General features: G+C 43.2%; 1 protein-coding gene across 2 annotated transcripts in view; it reads left to right on the top strand.

Annotated features, from left to right (window-relative positions):
* The window catches only part of ISPD (isoprenoid synthase domain containing), a 233898-nt gene extending 216225 nt beyond the window's left edge, over positions 1-17673 (top strand). For both annotated transcript variants that reach the window (XM_019534084.1, XM_019534074.1), the window contains exon 10: positions 17541-17673. In XM_019534084.1, coding sequence (XP_019389629.1) covers positions 17541-17645 — 105 coding nt within the window. In that variant the 3' untranslated portion in view covers positions 17646-17673. The remainder of the gene's footprint in view (positions 1-17540) is intronic.
* Positions 17674-17872: the final 199 nt, after the last annotated feature.

The following is a 17872-nucleotide window of genomic DNA, read 5'->3' as shown; positions in this document are numbered from 1 at the left end:
CAGCCTGGATCACCCGCCTATCTTCTGGCGTGGATGCTTTGCCCCAAAGTTTGGTGTCATCGGCGAACTTGGCCTGTCCACTCCTGATCTGAAGGACAACCAGCCAGCAAGGATTTAATAAGAACACATCATGCCAAAAAAATGTGATATCTTTTGACACAGTAACTGTTTGGGTAGCGTTGAAGCATCTAAGGTGGGGAGGTATGTTGGGTGCTGTTCCATCTGTCTGGTGTTGGGGAGCCCTCCCCTCAACTCTTCTGCCATGATTTAGCTATTGAATGAAAGGAGGTGTTCAGTGGAGATCCTCTTCCTGGGGGACCCCAGGGATGATAGTATTCACAGTCTTGACATGATGTTCCACGGGGCTCCACCCCCCTACATGCCGCCCACACACCAGTCAATGGTGTAGCCTGCATTGTTCTGCCGTGCCCTGCAGACCCCTTTCTCTAGGGGACCAGCGTTGATGCAGGCACTGGTGCACTAGGTTGGCTGTTACAGCAACTAGCGCTTTTGGTGCGGGTGCTGATGAATGAGGCTCTCAGTGGCTGGTGTCTTCCTTGCTGCCTCTGGGTGAGACACCTCCAATGATCTGCTGTAATATATGCAGCTGGACAAAAGGGAAGCGGGGGGAGTGGACTGGCTTCTCCCTCCATGCCTTGCTCAGGAGCTCTGTTCCCCTCCCTTGCTCTAGATGCTGGCACTGAGCCTCACCACACCTGGCATGCTGTGTGCCGACATGCTCCCTCTATCCCCCCTTTCCAGGTTCTAGTGGGGCTTTTAAATCTTCCTGCAGCAGCTGCTCTGGCCACTGTGATTCGCTTTGCTTTTCCCCGCCCCAGGAACAGCTGATTAAACTCCTGCTCTGGCTCCAGCTGTGCTCCCGGAGATAAGTTTCCCCAGGAGCGGGGGCTGCTTATAGGACTTGGGGCCCATGGGGTCTGCCCCATCCCCTTCGAAAGCCTGTGGGGGCTTCTTGCTATCACAGGTAGATTAAATGAATGGTGTGGATATCAAGTGTACTACTGGACTTGAGCAAGGGTTTTGACAAAATTCCGTGTGATCTTGTAAACAATTGAAGAAATGTGAATTAAGCAAAACTACTATAAGGTGCATAGACAAATGGCTCAGTAGCTGCAGGCAAAAGGTAATTTTAAGTGGTCCGTGTCAGAATGGTAGGAAGTTTCGAGTGAAATTCCACAAAGGTGTGTCTTTAGCCCAGTACTGTTCAACATGCTTATTAACGACTTGGATGTTGGAATTTAGAGCTTCTTGAGCAAGTTTACAGATGGAACAAAAACAGGAAAGATCACAGACACATTGGAAGACAGGAGGGCAATTCAGGATGATTTTGACAGATTGGAAAACTGGGCTAGAGCTAACAGGATGAAGTTTAGTGCAAGGTGCTACATCTCAGGAAGAAAACCCCCCCACAAAATGTCTGGCTGGACATTTGGCTCGATGGCAGCAAAACGGACAATGATCTGGGAGCCTTGACAGACCACCTCAGTGTTCAATATACATCTGCAGTGTGATGCAGCTGCACAAAAGGCAACTGTCATTTTGGGCTGCATCACTTGGTGGACTTCTTCAGAGGTTGGTAGACTGGCAAGTGTTTCCCTTTCTGGATGCTGCAGGATGTGAGGGAAGGGTATGTGGTTGGATTGTGTGCGAGGGTGTGTATGTGGGCATGGGGGGGTGAGAGTACATGGGGCTGTGGGATGGCATGGGTGTGTTTGAGTGTGTGGTGTGGGTGGGTCCTTGGAGTCCCTGGAGTGTGCAAGTCCCTGGAGCTGCATGTGGTGGCAGCAATCAGGGCCAGCCCCACCTGGCCCACAGCACTTCTTGTTCCCACCCCAGTCCCTGGCCACAGGTGGTGGCAGTGTGTGGGGACAGTCCAACCCAACCCCATAGCACACAGCTCCTGCACTCCTTCACTGTGCAAGGCCAGCCCAGCACATGGCTCTCCTCACTCCTGGCCCCTTTCCTCCAGTGGGAGGCCCTGGCCCTAGCCCCAGCCCTAGCCCAGTGGAGCCCTTACCTGAAGGTTCATGTTCACAGGCAGAATCTTGGGATTGAAAGTGATAACGCTTGTGTTGAGGAAGATTGGCAAACTCTAAAGGAGACTATCCATGAGTTTTGCTTAGAATCAATTTGTTTTATCACTCAGTGCCATCAGGGCTGGTTTGAGAAAAATAACACTGAGATCAAAGCCCTTCTTGATTGGAAGAGAAAAGCTTTCTGTGGCTGGCAAAACCATCCTATGTCCAGTCACAAGCAGGGAACTTTTCAGTGACTTAATGCTGAAGACCAGAAGAAGACCTGAGAAATCAAAAACAAGTGGTGGGAAGAGAAAGCAAAAGAAAATCCAACAATGTATGGGCAATAATGACATGTGGAGCTTCTTCAGTGCAATCAAGGCTGTGTATGGACTAAGTTCTTGCAGACTTACCCCACTTAGAACTGAACATGGCAGTACACTCCTTAAAGATGAATCTATCCAACACCGCTAGGAGCAACACTACCAAAAGCTCCTGAACTGAGAATTGCCAGTGACTGATGAAAAAATTGAATCCACCCTGCAGCATCCAGAAAGGGAAGCACTTGCCAGTCTACCAACCTCTGAAGAAGTCCACCAAGTGATATGACAGATAAAGAACCACAAAGCATCTGGCCCTGATGGCATACCAACTGAGGTCTTCATATTTTGTGGGGAAACTGTCCAACAAGCTCCACATGCCTTCTCAAAATCTGGAACACTGAGAAAATTCCCACTGACCTGAGGAATGCCAATCTTGTCACCGTTTTTGAAAAGGGAAGTAATTCTGACTGTGGAAATTATTGAGGTATTGCCCTTGTCTCTATTGCTGGGAAGATCCTTGATGGAATTCTGCTGAACTAACTGATTCTTGCTGAGGAAATCTTTCCCAAGTCTCAGTGCAGCCCCAGACCATATACTCTGCTGAAACACATGTGTAGATGGTGACAGTGGCTAGCTGGGGCATGAGGGTTCTAAGGTGCCACCTAGCCCTGAATTTTAGCACCCCCCCCCCATGCCTTAGGCAGCCCGTCCACCCCCCGATGCCACTGTCCAGAGCTCGGAGCTGATCCCCAGGAGCCTCTGCCAGCCCAGGACTGCTCCACCCTGGCTCAAAGTGCTACAGTCCTGGGCACATGTGCAGATGCTGTGCCCAGGAACAGCTGACTCCCATGCAAACTGCACTGGAGGTCATCATGTCACATTAATTGTGTGTGTAGATGCACCCACTGGTGCTATTTAACATACCATACTAGTGCTATTGGGCTAAAAATTTGGGAAGTATAACAGAGAATTTCTAGTCTAGCACAGGAGTCAGCAACTCACAGGCTGCAGGCTAGATTCAACCCAGAAAGAGACTGTATCAGGCCTGCAAAGTAAGGACAACAGGAACACTCGAGATAAATCAGAGGCCAGTGACAGAAGTGGCAAGGTTGCAGACCTGCCTTAGACTAAGTTCCATTAATTTGGCCTGCCCCTGCTAAAAGATTAGTGACTCCTTGTCTAACGTGCATGTGTTTTTGGCCTTCATAGATTCTTGTGATCTGATATTATTCTCCCTTGGAGACATTTTTCATTTTGTTTTTTACTGTATAGCATTTCCTAGAAACCATTTCAAACAAATTATCTTTATCACAGGGAATGTTTGCAAACTATTAATTATGGCCGCCTTATAGTAGTATTTCAAATTATTCACAGTCTGTAGGAGTTGTGTTTAATGAAGATTTTAGTGACATCAAACATAATTTAAATGAATAAAAGTTTTGTAAGCCAGGTCTTCTTTTCTATATTCTTGGGAGCAGGGGAGTCTAGTAGAACATTTAGATTATTTTGCATGAATTTAGTACACACAGGAAACCAGAAAAGTGTACTTTGGACTGAAGGAATGGAAAGAAATAGTCACACTTCCTCTGCCCTGTTTTTCAGTGTCCCACAGGAGAATCTAGTGCATCGCTCACTCTCCACTAAGACCTTTCCATTTTGTTACAATAACAGTAATTAAATATCGCTCAGACTTTCTACACAGAACATATACCATATAAATCACAAAACAAGCATCTGTCACATTTCATTATAAAACGGACTTTGTTTATTTATATGCCAAATTCAATTGTCCGTGACAACTAAAAAATTTGTTGCAACCTGATCATATGTTAGCTATTCATAATGATTAAACTTTCCTTGAAACAGATAACAGAATAACCCACATTTTCAGTGGTTGTATGAACACAGAAAAGAAATATCCAATTTTGATATATTAAAACCTGCCGTAAAGCAGATATTCCCTGTTACAATGAATATACATTGAAGAAATTTACTTCTTTAGGTACCTTCCAGCATGAAGTGGCTCCTGGCTATAGACAGGGTTGTGAGCCGAGCAGGCTGGTGCTCTTGGGAGGTACAGAGAATATTCTCAGGTGCCTGGCTGGCATATCTTTGTTCATATGCTTCACAGTTAAACTGTTTATCAGGAGGTGTGAAAAAGATTTTCCCTGGGTGAGAGTTTGGTAGGAACCTTGGGGTTTTTCACCTTCCTCTATGGAGTCTGGTATGGTCCTCCTACTAACATCATTGAGGCATTTTGCACCTCCTTTGTTCTTTGCCATTGCAGATTGACTTGGACTCTCCATTGCAGATATTTATTTTTTTGAAGACAGAGCTTTGGCCAGAAACTAAAGTAATTGCACTTGATATAATGCAGGCAGGTCAGGCTAAGTAAACTAATGGTTCCTTCTGGTTATAATATCTATGCATCCCAAGAAATCCAAAGGTGCTACAGTAGATACCACAGGAACAGTGCTTTTTAAGAAATATGTCTTTTTATTCCTTTTACATCAGTATTCTGTTACTGGAGGATGCTTCTCACTACCATAATATATGTATTTCCTTTGTCTTGGTAGCAGGAATAATTGTTTAGGAGTAAATCTTTTAGGCTAAAAGATCGTGAATATAAAATTGAATTGTCTGTTAGAAAATATATATGGGGTAGCTTGGCAGTTGCCTACAGCAGTTTCCAGATGTAATTTAAAAAGCATGGAAACCAGTATCGTGTGCATTGGAAAATATGTAGGAAGAAAATTTCATAGATTTCATTTAATAGATTTCATAGACATTAGGGCTGGAAGGGACCTCGGAAGATCATCGAGTTCAGCCCCCCGCCCAAAGGGCAGGAAGTCAGCTGAGGTCATAGGATCCCAGCAAGATAAACATCCAAATTTCTCTTGAAGGTGTTCTCAATGTAGGTACATTTCTCAATGTAGGTGCTTGAACCACCTCTGATGGTGGACTATTCTAGACCTTGGGGGCTCAGACAGTAAAGAAATTCTTCCTTATGTCCAGCCTGAAACGGTCTTGCAGAAGTTTATAACCGTTCGACCTCGTCATCCCTTGGGGCGCTCTGGTGAACAAAAGTTTCCCCAGATCCTGGTGGTCACCCCTGATAAACTTATAGGTGGCCATCAGATCACCCCTAAACCTGCGCTTTTCCAGGCTAAAGAGCCCTGTAGCTCTCAGCCTGTCATCATAAGGTCTGTTTTCCTGACCTCTGATCATGCTTGTGGCTCTTCTCTGGACTCTCTCAAGCTTCTCCACATCCTTTTTGAATTGTGGAGCCCAAAACTGGACGCAGTACTCCAGCTGTGGCCTCACTAAGGCCAAGTACAAGGGGAGAATGATGTCCTGGGATCTGCTTGGGAAGCATCTATGGATGCAAGCCAACGTTTTGCTCGCTGTACTAGCCACAGCATCACATTGCAGGCTCATGTTCATCTTGTGGTTAATCATGACCCCCAAGTCTCTTTCTTTCGTAGTGCTAGCCAGCGTAGCACTGCCGAGCCTATAAGGATGCTGCAGGTTTTTCCTCCCAAGGTGGAGAACCTTGCATTTTTCAGTGTTAAACACCATGAGGTTCTCGTCTGCCCATTTGCTGAGCCTGTCAAGGTCAACCTGGATCGCCCTCCTGTCCTCAGGTGTGGATGCTTTGCCCCAGAGTTTGGTGTTATTGGCAAACTTGGCCAGTCTGCTTCTGACTCGAATGTCCACATCATTAACGAAGATGTTGAAAAATATGGGTCCAAGGACTGAGCCTTGGGGGACCCCACTGGTCACAAGGCACCATGACAATTGACCTCCATCAATTACCACCCTCTGTGTCCAACTACAGAGCCAATTTCCCAGCCAGTGGATCGTGGTGAACCCAAGTCCACAGTTGGCCAGTTTTACCAAGTCGTGATGCCAGATTGAAGGCTTTTTTGAAGTCAAGATATACAACATCAATCTCTTCTCCCTCATCCAGGTGATAGGTCACCTGGTCATAGAAGGAAATGAGATCAAGCAAGACGTACCCGCAACAAGCCTGTGCTGGCTATCCCTCAGGATATTGGTGTCAGCCAGTCCCTTAAGGATGACCTCTTTAATAAACTTTTCTAAGATCTTCCCCAGGATGGAAGTCAGGCTGATGGCCCTATAGTTTGCCGGATCCACTTTCCTCCCTGTCTTGAAGATAAGCACCTTCTTCCAGTCTTTGGGCACTATTTCTTTGTCCAGAATTGCCTTAGGTTAGTTAGCAGGAAACGATAAGTTAATCTATTAGGCTATCAAAACACAGGTTTGCTTACCTTTTATAAAAAATATTTGAGAAACACAGTGTTAGCACTGCACTCATTACTCCCCAATTCTTTTTCTCTGGTAATCTTGCCTTCCCACTCATTGCATTCATGCACATGGACTCACCCACACTCCTGCATAGAGGGACACCTGCATGCACCCCTGCATATTCCCATATTATCCGTAACACTAAGCACTGGTGCACTATACACTTGGGTTTCTCTATGCAAGGAAAGAAAGTGCCTTTTACTGTGCTAAGCAGCGTTTTCTCTGCTTCTAGCAAGTACATTTGCACATGAGCCAGACTAAAGTTATTCAGTCTTCTCCTGGTGCCAGTTGCACAGCAATAGCCTGTAAATGATTTGGATGACTGGGGTGTTATGTATTGTAGGAGGCTAGGAATGCCTTGCAGGTTTCTCTGAATGTGGTATATGTGTATGTGGTGGGTCTGTTAGGCATTCCCAGCCTCCTGGAAAAACCTAACACTCGAGTCATTCAAATTATTTACAGACTATGTAGTACAACAGGCAGCAAAAGATCCACCACATACACATACACAGAATTTCAGCTATGTACTTCTCTGTGGGAGACCCGTATACAAATCCCCTGTGAATTTGTCAGTGGTTATAGTCCAGATCCAAAGCCTGCTGAAGTCAGTGGAAAAAACTCCACTGACTTCAGTGAACTTTGGCCTAGTTCCAGAGCTTAGAGATTTGACGTCCTGCTGAAATAACATTTACACCTCATGAGGAGAAGAAAACTAATCTCCTGTGCCCTAGGAATACTTCCTTTCTCCCAGCCTCTGTCTTGTCTGTTTTTCTCGTAAGAAACAATGCTTGACCCCCAAAAGCCTACAGTGTGTTTTACAGTGCCTGCGACAGAGACTCTGATCTGGGGATGTGGCTTGTATGTGCTACCATAATGCTTTTAGGAATCTACTGCTCTTTTTAGGCAATTACAGTACCAAGAGACCACCCCAAAGAATCCTCAAATGTACTATGCACAAAATTTCTCCACCTTTAATAGGTAACCACCGATAGTATTAAGCAATGGATTTTTGCCAGTATTTTTATATTAGTCTCATGCAGGTGGCAGAATTGGCTTCCAATTCAGGCATAAGGTAGCTTTATTGAACAGTTTTATAGTGGAGGGCTATCAGTAGATGTTTTGGGGATAACTGCTAGCACAGGCATTTTAGCCAGAAGTGTAACGTTGGAGGGCAGTACATATGAGCAATGAAAACACCCACGTCTACTGACTCCCGGTACCTGTGCCTAAACAACAAAGTCTGAGGAGTATGAGAACATGCATTATAGTGTGGTTGAAGGTTTTTTTGTCAAAAATCTTTTATTGATTATAGGAAATACCAGAACATTTTTCTTTTTTTATAAGAAGTGTAAAAATATGGAAGCAACAGTAGGGAAATCAGGCAAGCTGAGATCCAGAAAGGTGTTAGGCACTTGAATGGGGCCTTACTCAAAAGTGGTTCACCTAAATCCAAAAGTTAGGTCTTCAGAATCTCCTAACCTTCCCTATAAGTTTTCAACTTTAAAGTTTGTGGAAAGTTCCTCTGTTCTGACTGCTCAGAAGTACCAAAGTCTTGATAGTGCTGAGCTACTTGCCTCACATTTGCTCCAAGGGCTGTTCTGTATTTTTAATTGAACAGTTATTGGACATATGCTGAAATAGTCCTTGTGCAGTGTGTAGAAGTCAAGTCTTCACCCAGCCTGGTAAGTAATTTGCCTACTAAGCTAGAGATATGTTTACTCGTATGTATACTTTTATTTTCTGACCCTACAGTCTTTTAAAATTCAGTGTAAAGTGAAACTACCTTCAACAAGAAGAAATGAGGATACCCCCTACTGAAGAATAGCCTATACAATCGTAGTTAGGTTCCTGTTCTGAGAGACCCAGGGGTGGGGAAAGGGGGAATGCAGGTGGGTGTTGAATCCTCCCCCTCACATGAAGGACTAGAACTCAGGTCTCCCACATCCTAGTTGTTTGCTTTAACTACTGAACTGTTTTATAAAGGGGGTACACAGCGATATTTCCTCCCCACTTTGAAAGAAAAGGATGACTTTTGAAGAAAAGGGTTTAAGTGTCTACATTCAGGACAGCGTTCTGGGCTGTGGAGAGAGTTGTCTCCAAATAGCACTGAGTAAGATGCCTAAGCCCCAGATAAGTAAGATTTAAAATGCATTCTTACCCTTAACATTTCCTCTTGATTAATTTAGGTCAGTCCCTCTTTGCTGCATTGGCTGCTTGTGCTTAATTCACTGTGTTGTCTGCGGTATCTAAGGGTGCTTATATACATGCTCCAGGAGTGTGTGTGTGTGGTGGGGGGCTTTAATTAGAGTGGCTCAAGAGCTGCTCTAATTAAACAGCTCAGAACGTGGCATCCCCATGCTGAAAAATGGTGGTGGGGTGCTTTAACTAAAGGTTGTTCAGTAAATGAGGTTTAGTTAAAACACCTTTGCTGCCATTTTTCAGAGATACAAGAGATAAAGTAGGCATATCTACACATGCAAAAGCTGCAGGGTGGGTTTACTCTAGAATAAACTCACTTTGGGGGGTGGGAGCTGTAGGCTTTCCTGGGTGCTAGCCCAGGGGCTGGCAGGGAGCACAGGTTCAGAAGACAGCAGTCTCCTGGTGGGGGCTGGGAGATTGCTTTCTGCCCCTGGGAGCTGCCTGTTGCCAGGGCAGGTTCCACCACCAGATCCTGGGCAAGGACAATATCCACCTGCCCTTGAAGCAGGAGCTTGGAACTAGCTGCAGGGGAGGGGCAGGTCAGCCAGTAGGGCTTTAGCAGTGATCCCCTGGCAGGGTGGGGATTCCGGTTTGGGATTCCCTGCCCAGCCAGGGGCCCACTGCTAGCTGCCCCACCAGCGGATTGGGGCAGGGGGCTGAGACCTGCCCCTTCCCTGCAGCTCTTTCCAAGCCACGTGCCTTGATCACCCAGCTGGGGCATGGACATGGGCTTGGACCTGCCCCTGACTAGGACAGTTCCCAGCCAGCCCCGGGCTGCACAGGGAAATCTGCACGTGCAGCCCAGAGCTAGCTGGGGACTACCCGAAACAGAACAGTCCCCAGCCATGTCCAGGCTGTGTGTTCAGACTTTCCTGCAGTGACAGAGTAGGGGATGGGAGCTCCCCGCTGCTGGGGTAGGGGACATTGTCCCTACCAGGACTCCAGTGGTGGAGCCTGCCCTGGCAGCAGGCAGCTCCTGAGGGCAGGGAGTAATCTCCCACCCCCTGCTGCCCGGCTGACTGGGACCAAATTTGATGCTCCTGGTCTGCCATCTACAAATGCCATGCTACACAGTAATTATTCAGCAGTTAATTTGCTACTTGCATTTGGGTCACCAGAAAACAATAGAATGCAATTTAACAAAGAGAAATGCAAAGTGCTGCACCTAGGGAGGAAAAATGTCCAGCACACCTACTGCCTAGGAAATGACTTGCTTGGTAGCATGGAAGCAGAAAGGGATTTTGGAGTCCTAGCAGACTCCAAGATGAACATGAGTCATCAGTGTGACAAAGTCATCAGAAAAGCTAACTGCACTTTATCATGCATTAGCAGATGCATGACAAACAGAACCAAGGAGGTGATACTTCCCCTCTATCGGGCACTGGTCAGACCACAGTTGGAATATCGTGTGCAGTTTTGGGCACTACACTTCAAGAGGGATGTGGATAACCTGGAGAGGGTCCAGAGAAGGGCCACTCATATGGTTAAGGGCTTGCAGGCCAAGCACTGCAAGGAGAGACTAAGACACCTGGACCTCTTCAGCCTCCACAAATGAGAAGTTGAGAGACGACCTTGTGACTGCCTATAAATTCATCATGGGGACACAGAAAGGAATTGGTGAGGCTCTACATACCAAGGCGCCCCTGGGGGTCACAAGAAATAATGGCCATAAGCTAGCAGAGAGCAGATTCAGACTGGACATTAGGAGGAACTTCTTCACAGTTAGAGTGGCCAAGGTCTGGAATGAGCTCCCAAGGAGGTTGGTGCTCTCCCCTACCCTGGGGGTCTTCAAGAGGAGGTTGGATAGGCATCTGAACCCAGCACTCTTTCTTGTCTATGCAGGGGTTCAGACTTGATGATCTATTGAGGTCCCTTCCGACCCTAACATCTATGAATCTATGTAGACAGTGATGCTTACTATGCAGTAATTAGCTCTACTGTGCAGTAAAGTGTCTTGTGTAGATTCACCCAGTATTTCTGCCATTAACTCCACAGCAGATTTTCTGTATTCACTTTGCCTTTGTTTTTAAGTGGTTCAGCAAAAGGGCACCAGTACCTCCTTCACATGGAATTAATACTGAAGCCATCTTAAATTGGTACAATCTCATCTTGGGATTACAAGGTTATATCTTCCTTATCGACCTTAAAGCTAATGCTAGTGCCACAGTTGCAGGATTTAAAAATACGAATGCAAAATATATTTTAAAGAGTCTGTTTAATTAGAAAGTTGATTGACAAAATGCTATAGTTAAGCAAACTGCAAAATAAGTGATGTTTTTCTTTCTTTGAATATAAAGGGATGTGGGTCTACAAATCAAAGACCACTTGTACAGGGTTTTTTTAACTAGGGGTAATAGGCTTAGTTGTCAAGCAAGTGACTGTAGTTTAAATTTTCATAAATTATCCTTAAACTATCTGTAAATCAAGCTAGTTTTAATATTAACGTTGACATAACTATATATCGGAGAATATTCCAGTTGGAAAAACATACTAAAGAAACGAACAGTTCAAAGAATGTAATAAATATTCAGCTATCCTCCCAGATTTTTTTTACATAATACACCATTGTGAGAGATCATATTGTATATTCCAAATGCTATAACTCTGTTCTACATCTATTCACAGTCTGAGCCTGTAGATCAGAAAAACATTTCTATCAAAAATCTCTACAACATGCATATTGTGAATAGGAGCTAAAATCGTCATACGGTTATGCTATGTTGAATATTTTTATTATTTAATTACAGACAGAGCGGACATTTTATTTTTGAATCCAAATGCTGTTATGTGGATTTATGATTTATGATATTGGCAATGCTTCTAAGTACTTTCTTTTCCAATGTACATAAATACAAAGCAGTAAAAGTTTTGTTCTGGGTATATAAATGTAGTTAATCATCTGTTTAAAGAAGAAAAATCCTATTAGTAATAGCCAAGAAATGGGTTTTTACAAGAGGTTATTTAACTCAACTGGTTGACATGAATAGAATATGAATAAGAAAAGGTCTTTTTTAGGTGATACCACTTCAGGTGAATTTGGGGAATGTTGAACATATTAATCCATAAAAGACACTGCTGCCTCTGAATCTGACAGTTCAGTCTCTGTCTTTAAGGGTTTTGCTGACAGGTAAAAGAACCAGTGTTAATCCATAAGCAGCAGTATGCTACAGGACATTTTCTTCTTTGATTTTACTAGACTGAATAATGAGTGGGCAATAATATAATTGTTGGGGGCTGCATTCAGAATCTCTATTAATCAGTCTGTTCCCACACCCTGTTTTGTACCGTGACTACAGTAAGCCAAAAAACTTCTCAAGCAACTAAACATGTGAAGACATGGCTCCACTTGATTATTTGGCTTCCTGCAACTAATAATGATATTTTTGAAAGATTTAGTACTATTCCATTGAATATAAAGGATACTTAATGACAGCATGGGGTGGGTTTATGTGTCAGGTAGTTTAGCTAGGCCCTGGCATCCTTGCTGCTGTCTCTCTGTATGCACTTGCAGTTTTATTCACCATTACTGCCAGAAATGACACTGCAGCAGCAGAAGAATGAGTGCTGTCAGGGTACACTTGAGATTTTCAGCTATTCATTTAAGGCATTTTTACACATGGGGGAGGGAAGGGGGCACTTTAACTGATGCTCCTTGGGTTCCCAAAGCACCTCCCTGTGGCGGTGGGAGAGTGCAAGCAGCTCAAGCTATTTGTACTGTCCGGCTACAGAGATAATAGACATCCACTGCAAGAAAGCAGCAGAATCTATTACCAGCTTTTGTTGCACCACTGAGTTTCCTTTCGTGTGGTGCAACAAAGGGTATCAACATCTAGTTGCTTAGCATCTGTGTCACCATAAACATTTTTATACTGGCACAAATGAGACATTAGATGAAGTATGTTTCCACCCTTACTGATATAAGAATTGGGTGGGCTCTGAAGGTTTTCAGGTTTTTGTAATTTAAATTTTGCAGTCTGTGTTAATGTTTTCTTCACAAAAGGGTGGCTAACTTGCAAGGCCTGGGATATTTGATACATTATTCAACAGAGAAGAGGCACAGATATAAAAATGGGACTCCATCAGCAAAAGAAGGGACAACAATATGAGTAATGTGACCTTTAACAAGACAGATATTTATGAGGTACATCAGACTACATGCTCCATCTAGATAACCATCAACTTCTTGAGGTTTAGAATAAAATTCCCCATAACAATGATAACTGTTTCCTGTAATATATTTCTTACGTGTTATTTAAAAAAATATGCAGCTAGTTATGGTCAAAGACAGGATACCAGACTAGACAGACTGATGTTCTGATGGCAGATCATTGTTCCTGTCATCCTTAAAGAGTAATTAAAAAAAAAACCAGACAACAGGCTAATGTCATACTAGAAAGATTCAGTAGATTTCCTCAACAATTACAGTTTAAGTTATTAGAAGTTAAAAAAAAAAGAAAGATAAATTAACTGACAACTTTATTTGTATCACAGAATTGTAGAAAGTTAGGGTTGGAAGGGACCTCAGGAGGTTACCTATCAAAGCAGGAGCATCCCCCACTACATCATCCCAGCCAAGGTTTTGTCTAGCTGGGTCTCAAAAACCTCAAAGGACAGAGATTCCACAACCGCTCTGCGTAACCTGTTCCAGTGCTTTATTTCCTTCCCAGTGAGAGAGTTTTTCCTAATATGTAGCCTAAATATCTCTTGCTTCCCTTGCTTTTGAAGCAGTTCCTTTGCAACTTGAGACCATTGTTCCTTGTTCTGTCGTCTGCCACCAGTGAGAACAGTCTAGCTCCATCCTTTTTGGAGCCACGCTTCAGGTAGTTGAAGGTTGCTATTAAATTCCCTGTTATGTCTTCTCTTCTCTGGACTGAATTAGCCCAGTTCCCACTGCCTGTCTTCAAGGGTCATGTGCCCCAGCCCCCTAACCATTTTTCTTGCCCTCCATGAGACTCTCTCCAACTTGTCCACATCCTTTCTGTAGTGGGGGCCCCACAACTGAACACAGTACTCCAGAATAGACAGGAATAATCACTTCCCTTGATCTGCTGGCAGCACTTCTACTAATGCAACCCAGTATGCTGTTAGCCTTCTTGGTGGCAAGGGCACATTGTTGGTTCATACTCAGCTTATTGTCCACTGTAACTCCTGGGTCCTTCTCTGCAGAGCTGCTGCCCAGCCAGTCAGCCCCCAGCCTGTACTGGTTCATGGGATTGTTCTGTCCTAAGTACACATAATGTATACATTAAATACCGATATGTATTATACTGTACGCTGTATTATACTTATTTGTATTTCTCTTCTCTTGGACAAATGAAAACAGACAAGCCAGTTTCTAATCAGTTTTTATTTTATCAACCTCTGCTCAGCATAGTGCCATAGCATGTGTGGATAGCAAATATAAGAGAGAGTGTGTGTAGTGTAACAGAGAGTTTTTTGGTTTTGTTTTTGGAAAAGTCTCTTTGACAATTTGAAAATAATCATTAAAATCTTATAATTGGTTTGGTGAAAACTTTTTACTAAAGCTGACTTTTCAACTTATTTGAATCCCACAGAGTCACTTTAAATCTCTTCCTTTAAAACAGTAGAAGCTAAATTTCCTTGTGTTGCTTCCTTTCATGTTTAAAAACTTGAAGAATTTATTACTACACAGGAATGTGTATAAATGATGTGGAAAGATTTATTAGGAGAAACAGTAAGAGCATTCCTGGCCAGGTGGATTTTTTTTCCCCCTCGCCCCTTTTTTTTTTCTTTTTTTGAAAGGAAGAAAAAAAATATACAGCTTCAGCCAACTTCATATATGGCTAGAAGCCCATTTGGAAAACATAACATCTGTAGTTGTGAAAGACTTCTCAACACAGCTGCCCCAAATTAAATGAGAGTGGTCAGTGGAGAGGGGAAGTTGCTGCTGTGGGATTTCAAGAGTAGTGTTAATCACCAATTAAGCATTAATCACCATATGTTAATTGTCTTTGTTCTTTATAATGTTAGACAAGCTACAAATAAATACCATTGACTAATCTTCCTCCATATCAAAAATACCTAAAATGACTAAGGGCTTGCTTGGTATATGCTCTCACTGTTCCTCCATAAATGGAATTTTAGGGCATATTTTAGATCTAATCATCTGTATTTCCAAAACAACTAATGGGTTGGGCATAAACAGCATACTTTAACCTTCTGTTCCATTTGCACCAACCTCCTCTGCTGTACCATTATTTTCTTAAAGGAGAAAGTTAGTAAGCTTCTCCACTGCTTATCTAATAACTTATTTTTTCCCCATCATTACTCAGGCTGGCACCTAACCTCTCACTCCTTTATTTCTACTCCAGATTGTAGGCTTTCTCCTTATACATTTGATGTTACCTTCATCTTTAACTAAATTTTACATTGCCCTTTACTCCTATATTTGTTCCTTTAATTAGACATTTACAGTCAGCATCTGCTCTTTTGATTCTTATTAGGAGCCTTGCATATCTGAGTGTTCTTCTGTTACTTCACAGAAATTGCTCCTACTAAATAATTGTGCCTGGCTGTATCTATCAACATCTACCCTATGCGAAGGCAGAAGCCACATAAATACATTCAGATAATCTGAGGGAATTCTCTCAAGTTTTTTCTCTCGGTAAAGAATCTTACCTTTACTCTGCTGTATGTACAGAATTGAGGCCCTGAAGAGTGGAGGGCTTGCAGTGCTGACACTGCAGTTAGGGGCCCATGGTCATCCCATGTTTTCCTGCAGCACAATATGGGGATTGCGAGAGGGGTGAATTCTGCTTCACGCTGGAGGAGCAGAGTCCAGTGAGTGACACACTGACTCCCAGGCTAGGGACAGACATTACACACAAAGTAGTTTAATGATCAGAAACTGGGTTAAACCTGTAGCAGAACAGATGTTCGGTGCGCATAAACTGGTTTGAAAATGGCTGAAACTGATTTGAGATAAACCTGGTTGGATGGACTTAACTGATTTGGCTCAAACCGGTTTATGCAGTGTCTGTCTCAGACCCATTGCTGGTTTAAGATAAACCAGAGTCCCCCAGCATCCCGGCATGCTCTCTGGGCTGGGCAGGGCTCTCTGCTGCAGAGCAGGGATGGCCTGTCCCCTCTGCTCTCTGGCTGCAGCTCCAGCAGAGACTTGCAAACACAGCAATGTCTGCTGGTTTCCTCCTGCTTTTCCCCTCCTCTCCCCACTCCCTACTAAGCAGGGATGCCCCCGCATCCCCTCTGCCTTACACAGACAGCTCAGCATTAGCTAGCAAACCACATACTGTCTACTACGGTCCATGCTGTGGCAGGCAGCAGTGTCAGTTTAGGGCTTTTTGGAGCTAATAAAAGTTCAGCTAATAATGTCCCTCATTCCTTGTTTAAGAAGAGTTTGAATCAGTGAGAGAAGCTGTTTGTTTTCTGATGGGATAATAAATGCTGATAACAGAGCTGATAAATGCTCTGTTATCAAGGAGGTGGAGGGACCCCTCCCTAATCCTGCTGGAGCCTGGCCACGCCCCCTCAGCTCAGACCTGTGCAAGGGAAGGGAGGGATGCTCTAGCACCCCCCAGCTTCTAGCCTGAGCCACTGTAGGCATGTGCCTCATTTCTGGGATGTCTGTGCAGTTTCAAAGTGATTCAGCCTAGCTAGGTTAGACTAACCTGCAAAGATTGAATCAGTTCAGGCTTAGGTTTTTTGAATGTCTGTCCCCAGCACCAGGGGGAGATGCTGAAGGACTATGTTCTCTTCTGAGAGAAGCCACAGCATGTACAAACATTTGCTTTCCCAGTAGAAACTCTGTACACCTATGTTGTCTCTACATCTGTACATGTGCGTTTTCTCCTGGGATTGTGGCAACTCTCCCAGAACAAAATGAATAGCACAGATAGTATTTGTTTATATGTGCATGTCATTCTGGAAATTGAAAAGCTCACATGCAGTCCTTTGGAAAATCTGATCTGAATTGCCCACTAAGATGCTTATATTGTACCAGCTTGTACCATATCTTATCTGTAATTGGCTTTTTTACTTCTCTAGCAAGAGTACACCTGCTGTTTAGTGGTGTGGGCCAGTCTTTGTGTAAAATACTCTAATACATAAAGCCCATTGAAGTCTAACTGATCTAAGTTCTTTGCTGACTATGGATGGATTTATACATTTGATTAATACATGCTTAAATGTTTTCCTTTAGAGCAGCTTACATTTTAATCCAGATTTCTCAAAGCCAGTTTGAGGGTGTAAAGATCATAGATTTTGATTCTGCGTGTTATGAAACCCCTTGTAGGATCTGGACTGGTATTCAGATTTCAAATACAGTGCGAGTGGAATGACTCTGTTATAAGACAGGGTTTTGCTTTGGTCATTTCTGAAATGAGGGTATTCAGTGTCAGTACCTTGAAATAATTAAAATGTATTCCACATCTATTTCTTAAATTCTGTTTCTGCCTACAGTTTTTTGTTTTGAATGGATTGGGAGTTTTATACTGGTATGGAAAATTCTATTCTAAAAAGCATGGATTTTTCTGAAAGCTTTGGTATTAGTAAAACAATATAGCTTCCATTCTGTCAGACATCATAATATAATTGTGTTTTGTTAAAAATGGATTAGCGTAGGTTTTTGGGTTTTTTTCAAATTTGCTCACATGTTTTTCCTTTTTTATTTCAGGATGATCCACAGCTTCAGGAGACTGTAAATTCTGCTGCTACCATTATCTCTGCATTAATAAAGGACAGAAACCCTGAGCTGATAGGCCAGTTGTTGGTAGCATGAATACATAAAACCTATGTAGCTGTTGGAAGTATTTCTATTTTATTATGCATTAACAAAAATTCTCAAAACACATTATTCATGATGAAACAGTGGACATAGAAAGTTTGCTAACAGACTTTTCTTTATTAATTATCAACATAATTTTGGTAGTTTAAATTTTCAATGTTAGAAATACATTTTAAGGAAACAGAAGTTGTGTGTGGTATACTGAGTGTTATATTTTGACA

Source organism: Crocodylus porosus, unplaced genomic scaffold (assembly GCF_001723895.1).
Source record: "Crocodylus porosus isolate Cpor-Errol unplaced genomic scaffold, CroPor_comp1, whole genome shotgun sequence".
Lineage (NCBI taxonomy): Eukaryota > Metazoa > Chordata > Crocodylia > Crocodylidae > Crocodylus > Crocodylus porosus.
This window is presented reverse-complemented; position numbering and strand designations above follow the sequence as displayed.